Source organism: Anarhichas minor, unplaced genomic scaffold (genome assembly GCF_050575085.1).
Source record: "Anarhichas minor isolate MPS153535 unplaced genomic scaffold, ASM5057508v1 ptg000022l, whole genome shotgun sequence".
In the NCBI taxonomy this organism is placed as follows: Eukaryota; Metazoa; Chordata; class Actinopteri; order Perciformes; family Anarhichadidae; genus Anarhichas; species Anarhichas minor.
Window position 1 is genome coordinate 4,337,277 of NW_027466468.1, and position 6,610 is coordinate 4,343,886.

Consider the following 6,610-nt stretch of genomic DNA (forward strand, 5'->3'; position numbering starts at 1 on the left):
CCCGTCCCGGCTCCCTTAGAGCTGCGATCCGCGCTGTGAGAACGAAATGTTTTGTTATATGCAGTCATAACGACAGTTTATTCAATCCGAGATGATGGTGGGCTGGAATGATATGTCCTCGCGAACCCATTTTCTCTCATGAAGCCCTGGTAATAAATCGGATCTGCTCCCTATTGGTTGTAGCAGGCAAACATGAGATAATATCCCATTAACCCCGCCGATAATTACGCATCTATCCTGCATGTCCTCAAAATAATTTGGAATAATATTACCTACTTTTGTGAGTTTTTATGCATTCATTGAGGAGTATGACTAGTTTGGAGTTAAACTGGTGTCCTTTTGATGTCTGAAGGTAAAGCGGGTTTAAACAGGTGGGTTTTTGCTCAGGATCATCTGTCACGGGGTAGTGATCAATACATACGAGGCCGTGCGTAATTACGCATCAACGACTGCGGCGCTAAAGATGCAAACACAACGCTAATCAGCCTCTCGTGTTGTTGAAATATATATATATATCGCCTAAATCTCCAAGAGAGGCCTCCTGCACGGACTGGACGTAAAAGACACTCGATACTTTTTCCTTCTTCTTTGTGCAGCGGTGGTAATGCGGAATTGACTGTTTTAAATTGCCTCTCTCTCTCTCTCTCTCTCTCTCTCTCTCTCTCTCTCTCTCTCTCTCTCTCTCTCTCTCTCTCTCTCTCTCTCTCTCACACACACACACACACACACACCTACTGCCAACAGGCAGCCCACCGCAGCGCGCACAGAGACACGCCTTTTTCTCGGCTCCGTTGTTGGGTCGGTGGGCAGCGGGCTGCCGGTGATTGACCAGCTCCTCTCCCTCGATCTGTCAGCCGTCGGGCTTGGCGCCTCCCCTCTCCTCTATAAATGTAGGAAATCTATTCGCTCCTTTCACACCGAGCCTGACGAAGTACGAGGAACTGTGCGGCTCCGCGGGATGTGTTGACAAGACTACAATTCCGCCTTTCGGTCGTTTTTTTTATTCCCTTTGCTTATTTGCGGCTGTATGCACATAAGCTTTTTGTCTCTAAAAATCGTTCCTGCTACCAGAGACGTATTTCTTTCCCCCTCGTTGCCTCTGTCTCCGAGCCGTTGGTTTTCTAAGATGAAGGCTGTTACTCCGGTCCACCCCCAGGACTCCTCCTCCGGCGGCAGCCCGCTCTCGCTGCACTATCTGTCGAAGCAGAGCCTCAACATCGCCCGGTGCAGGGTGGAGGATGAGGACCTGTTCTGCCTGCAGTACGACATGAACGACTGCTACAGCCGGCTGAAGCGCCTGGTGCCCACCATTCCGCAGGATAAGAAAGTCAGCAAAGTGGAGATCCTCCAGCACGTCATAGACTACATCCTGGACCTGCAGCTGGCCCTGGAGACGCACCCATCGCTCCACAAACAGCAGCCACAGCGGACCGGGACTTGCCCTCCCCCGGCCTCCAACCCGAGCCGCACGCCGCTGACGGCGCTCAACGTCGACCACCACCAGGTAAGCTTTAAACCGGCGGACGCGGCTCTCCACCGTCTCCTCGTTTTTCCAACGGGGACTTTATCGGGGACCCCGATATAGCTGCGTGCCAGACCCCCGTACACCGCCAGGCAGACAAAGCGCGTCATGCCCGTTTTGTGTCATTGTCCTTTCAATGTGGGGGATGAAAAAAAAACAATCTAAATAGCACACACCTCACAGCGCAACCTTGAAAAATCGTGCGTAAAAAAAACGCATTTGGCGTGGGTTGGATTGCGCACTTGATTGCGGGCTTTTACAATTTGCATGATAATGTCAGCAATGTGTCAGAGGCCCACCTTATCCCATGGGCTGGTGAAGTACCCCAGTCTGCAGCCCACTCCACTGCGCACAATGAGGGCAATTTGTTATTCATAAGCGCATTTATTACGGGGGATATTGCCGCCGCTCTGCTGCATATCATTTAGTCTGCGGGGATTTAGGCCCTTTATTTAGTCTTTATCCAATGACACGTTTCTTCTTCTTCTTCTCCTTCTTTTTGTAGAGGACGTCAATAGTCAACAAGCCGGAGGACTCTATTTTATGCCGCTGAGATACAAACACCGCACTGGTAAGTTGAATTAAAATAGCATCCTCATTATTTGAAATGTGTTTTTTTTTCTTAGTTTACAATCAGAAGTTCGGCTTTAAAAAAAACAATCAGGGATCCCATGAGACACCACATCAGTGGAGCCATCCCCATTAACTTGATTATTGTAGCCTATGTGAGGTGCAAATTGACAGTCTCTATAGAGAGCAAAAAAAGAAACAATAATAATTGAGGAACACACGAAAATTGGCACCGACCTCAGAGGCAGCTGTGCTTCTTGCGCAATAACTGTCACCGGTGTAGCCAGAAGAGAGGGTTAAAACCTCAGCTTGCCCTCTCTTTCATTCTCTCTCTCACACACACACACACACACACACACTCCTTCCTCTCTCTCTCTCTCTCTCATTCACTCTGTCTGTCCCTCTCAGTCCCATTGAAGCTGCTGATTTATAGCATTGAGTCTAAACACACCTGGATAAGGCCAAAAAAGCTTGGCGTGTGATACAGTGTGTGTGTGTGTGTGTGTGCATGTGTGTGTGTATGTGAGAGCCCCGAGGAGCCTGCACTTGTTGTTTGACCTGGTTTGTTTTGGGTTGTTGATCAAGCATGGCCCTGTGTTTTGTCGGTGGCGCCAGTCAGTCTGGAGCTCAGCAGCTCACCCCCCCCCCTCTCCTCCTCCTCCTCCTCTCTTCCCACCCCGCTATTCATCCCCCTCCACAGGTGTGTAGGCCGCACAGAGCCGCTCCAAAGCCAGCAAAGCTTCGCCAGGGACTCACACCCAACTGGAGGCACCGATCACAAGGGGATTTGGAAAAAAAATGATAATAATAAAACGCCGGGAGGAGTTCAACCCAAATAAAATCACCAGTCATTTCAGCTTTTTTTTTTTTTGTTTAGTTCCATCGAGCAAGGGAGTCAGTACGTAGACTTCTCCTAGTCTCCTCTACCGTCACTTGAAATCTTCTCCAATTAGAGCGCGAACACGGAATCCCCACGCCGAAGAAGTTTTTTTCCGGAAACCGGCGATGAAAACTGTGAATTGTGCTTAAAGAATTGCTAAAAGGACTCCAGTTTAAAGCTTTACTAAACTGCTAAAAAAAAGAAAATGGTTGTACAAGTTTTGGACATCTATTGTTTCAAATAGATGATTTGTGTTGAACACAAATCCCCTGGAGCTGTAAAATGTTTGATATTGTAAAGAAGAAGGATTTCCGATTCGAGACGATTAAGAATGTACATATATAGAGACACAAATGTTCTATAAAAGTATGTGGAAGGAAGACGTATATGCTCAAAATAGACTATTGTAATTATAAGATATTTTTATTAAAACCTTTTTTTTGTTTGTCGTTATGTAAATATGGTGTTTCGACCTTTTGAGTCTCTTCGTGGATGGTTATGCTCTGCCGATAATGTCCTCACATGATGATATATCAGTTATTACTCTTTGAAGTGTTTTCTTTTTTCTTTTTGGAATAGTTGAATATGTAGCATGTCAGGCTCACTGCGGAGACGCTGAATGTGCTCTGAAGCCCCCCCCCCCCCCCCTTGTAGAGGTCCGTGGTGGAGTTCAACACGAGTTCTTTTGATGAGTCGACCCACTCTTGCTTTCACTTGAATTGTTTTGTACTCATTAACTATGACGACTTTGACCCGCCTGGAGCACCAGGGTCGCTCTGCTGTTAGATTTTTTTTTCTTCTATTGATTCTGTTACATTGCACTCTTTGTTCAGAACAAAAAAGAAATCTTGAGAGCTACGGCACTTGTGACAGTGTTTTGCAACCCCTCTTTAAAAGAACGTCTCCGATCCTTTTTTCGTGCTGTCGCAGCTTCTCCTTGAGAAGTTAATGACTGACGCCGTGAAAATCACTCTGGTTATGAATTGATGAAATATGTGAACATTAACAGACTCCTTGTGAACAACGAGCAGACAGGCGGTGTCTTTAGACGTGAAATGAAGCAGAGAGAGAGAGAGGATTTTTATTTTTCATTGTGACATCGAACGCCGACTTTACCTCACCACCCTCCTGCCAGTGTGAGAGGGCACTTGTACATTACTGTCAGCTGCACTGTTGGACTTGACCTTCACTGGCTTGTGAGGAGTTGTCAAAAACAATTAAAGTTTCCAGGAAGAATTGTGTGTCGTCTCCAGATTTGTCTCGAGGGTGGGGCGGCTCGGTTTTTATTGCTCTCGGTGTCCCGACACTGTCCCACCAAATAGTGAGGAAGGTGTTTTGGTATCCATTACTGAAAAAATATATCGATAAAAATATATAAATCCAAACGTGGGTGGTGCATGACTTTCATGCATAGCCCTGACACATTGAGCTGGCTCGTGTCACATGACTGTGGAAACCAATGTGACATCAGAACCTACAAAATACAGCAAGATGCTGTATTTTGTGCCACACAGCAACAATAGTAATCTCTTCAAACATTTCAAAACAACACACCCTGAAAGGCTTTTTATTTAACCAGCGTATTTCTGTAAAATACTCGACTATTTCTAGGTATTTACTTTTTTTTTTTTTCTTCTTAAAATTATCATTATTTTGAAAAAATCCCATGTAACTGCAACAAAAAGTATTGATATCGTATTGAGTTAAAAAAAAGTTTGGTAACGCCCATCCCTTCACCAAACTGAACATAAAGCAGCATGTGAGTTTCATGAAAAGTGAAGGGTGGATGAAGAAGCTCAGTTGTTGGCAGTTAAACCAGTTTGACAGCCTTTAGGGAAGAAGCCTTTTTGTTTTGTGGGCTTTAATTAAATCCATCGCACACATAATATCTTTATTTATGTAGCGCCTTTCCAAACAGGGTTACAAAGCGTTTCTTCCATAACAACAAACGCACCGAACTAATCAAAGAAAGTTTCAAGACGAATATTCGAGAAGAATGGTTCTAGAGTTTTCAGGGGCCTCGGCAGCAAATAGCAGTCTCCTTCAGTTTGAAGTCCAGATCTGGGGACTGTCAGTAGATCTGAGGTTGCATGCAGGAAGATGAGCTTCAGCACAGGATTATAGAAATATAAGTGACAGCCAAGAAGTTTGATTTGAGCTAAATTAAAGCAAACTGCCAATCATGTCTGTCTTCTTCTTTGGTTTAAATAATAATAATTTTAATAATGCAGCAATAAAAACAGCCTCAATGGACAGAGTGATTCGTGAGATTAGCTTCTTACCTTTATTCATTGGCCTCAAGTAGAATGTAAGCAGCATGAGCCACAAATAGAATAATCATTTTTTGGGTTGAATGAATGCATCAGAATGAAGAGACAAATGGAATGTTCTCAGCATTCAGGTTAAATGTACATGAGAACTTTAAGTGTTCAGGCATTCATCTGATACTTTTGCCCTAAAGTGACCTATGATGAGGAAAGATGAAACAGTAAACACCACTTCCTAGACAGCATATTCTCAGCATTTACTGATGCGTTCTCACGCTCCCTTTGAAAAAGAAAATGCCTGGTAAGGAAGTGGAATGTTCAAAATACAAACTGGCGACGTCATCGTTCCAGGGAAATCCAACTGAAAATCCTGTTCACACTTTTAATTGAGGCCTCATCGTGTTTGTGGGAGTGTTCCAGTAGAAACAGCTGGAGGTGTTGAACGTTTTCAAAGATTTATAAAAAAAAAGACTGGTTCATATTATAATATTGATGGTTTATGATGCTTTTCAAGTGTTTGGAAAGCTAAAAATAAAAGAAGAATAAAAATCCGTCTTCATAAAGGCCAAACATACGTGTTCAAATATTTTCCTGATTTCCCAAAGCAAATTATTCTGAAATGTAACCTGATACACCATTTCTTTAATAATGCTCACCTAGACAGCCGTCATTAATAACAGTCTTTAAACCACACCTGTCTCTATCTCACAGTTATTAGTTGCTCTCCTCTCCACGGAGCTGCAGCTTCCTCTCACAGACACACTGACCCTTGTTCAGCTGTCCCCACATCACCCTGCTGAATGTGGGTTAAAGCTACCGTTTGGACGTGGACGAGCTTGCAGACACCTCTCAGACACGCTGCTCCACCGTGACCATCTGAGGACAAGCAGGCCCACCTATGTGTGTTTATAGTCCACAGAAAGAGAGCCGGGCCTCGCTGCCCTGGATAAGCGCCGTCCTTGTGATGTGAAATATGTCTGTGTGTGTGTGTGTGTGTGTGTGTGTAGGTATGTGTGTGCGTGTGTATTTGAGAGAGTGATAAAAGGTATGGAAAAAAAAAATTTGAAATAATGTGTTGAGGCACAGGTGGCCAGTCTGACAGTTAGACCTTCCTGATATGATGAAAGATATTCTGGTTCTCGGTAAGAGAGCTCAACGCAGGCCGGAGAGTTCATGAGAATGCAGCCTTTCTGAAATATGACAGGTTTTGCAGATACATTCAGGGATACAAGGAGATAAAACCATTTACATAACTTTTCATCCACAACGCCGTTTAATTCGTCACTTTTCAACCAAAGGTGTCGGTAATAAACTGGTGTTACAATGAAGCTATAAGATTCAGATGTAAGTCCTTAACTTGAAACATTATGA

The 6,610-nt window shown here is 44.2% G+C and overlaps 1 protein-coding gene across 1 annotated transcript; it reads left to right on the forward strand.

The window, feature by feature from the left end:
• Positions 1 to 722: 722 nt before the first annotated feature.
• id4 (inhibitor of DNA binding 4) lies at positions 723 to 4,208 on the forward strand. The gene is made up of 3 exons (XM_076096632.1): positions 723 to 1,504; positions 2,028 to 2,093; positions 2,793 to 4,208. The coding sequence occupies exons 1-2, from the start codon at positions 1,028 to 1,030 to the stop codon at positions 2,073 to 2,075; spliced, it is 525 nt and encodes a 174-aa protein (XP_075952747.1). The 5' UTR covers positions 723 to 1,027; the 3' UTR covers positions 2,076 to 2,093; positions 2,793 to 4,208.
• The last annotated feature ends 2,402 nt before the right edge of the window (positions 4,209 to 6,610 follow it).

Coding starts and splice junctions, on each gene's coding strand:
- id4 (XM_076096632.1), top strand. CDS start 1,028: ATGCACATAAGCTTTTTGTCTCTAAAAATCGTTCCTGCTACCAGAGAC. Junction 1,505..2,027: donor TCAACGTCGACCACCACCAG/GTAAGCTTTAAA, acceptor TTCTTTTTGTAG/AGGACGTCAATAGTCAACAA.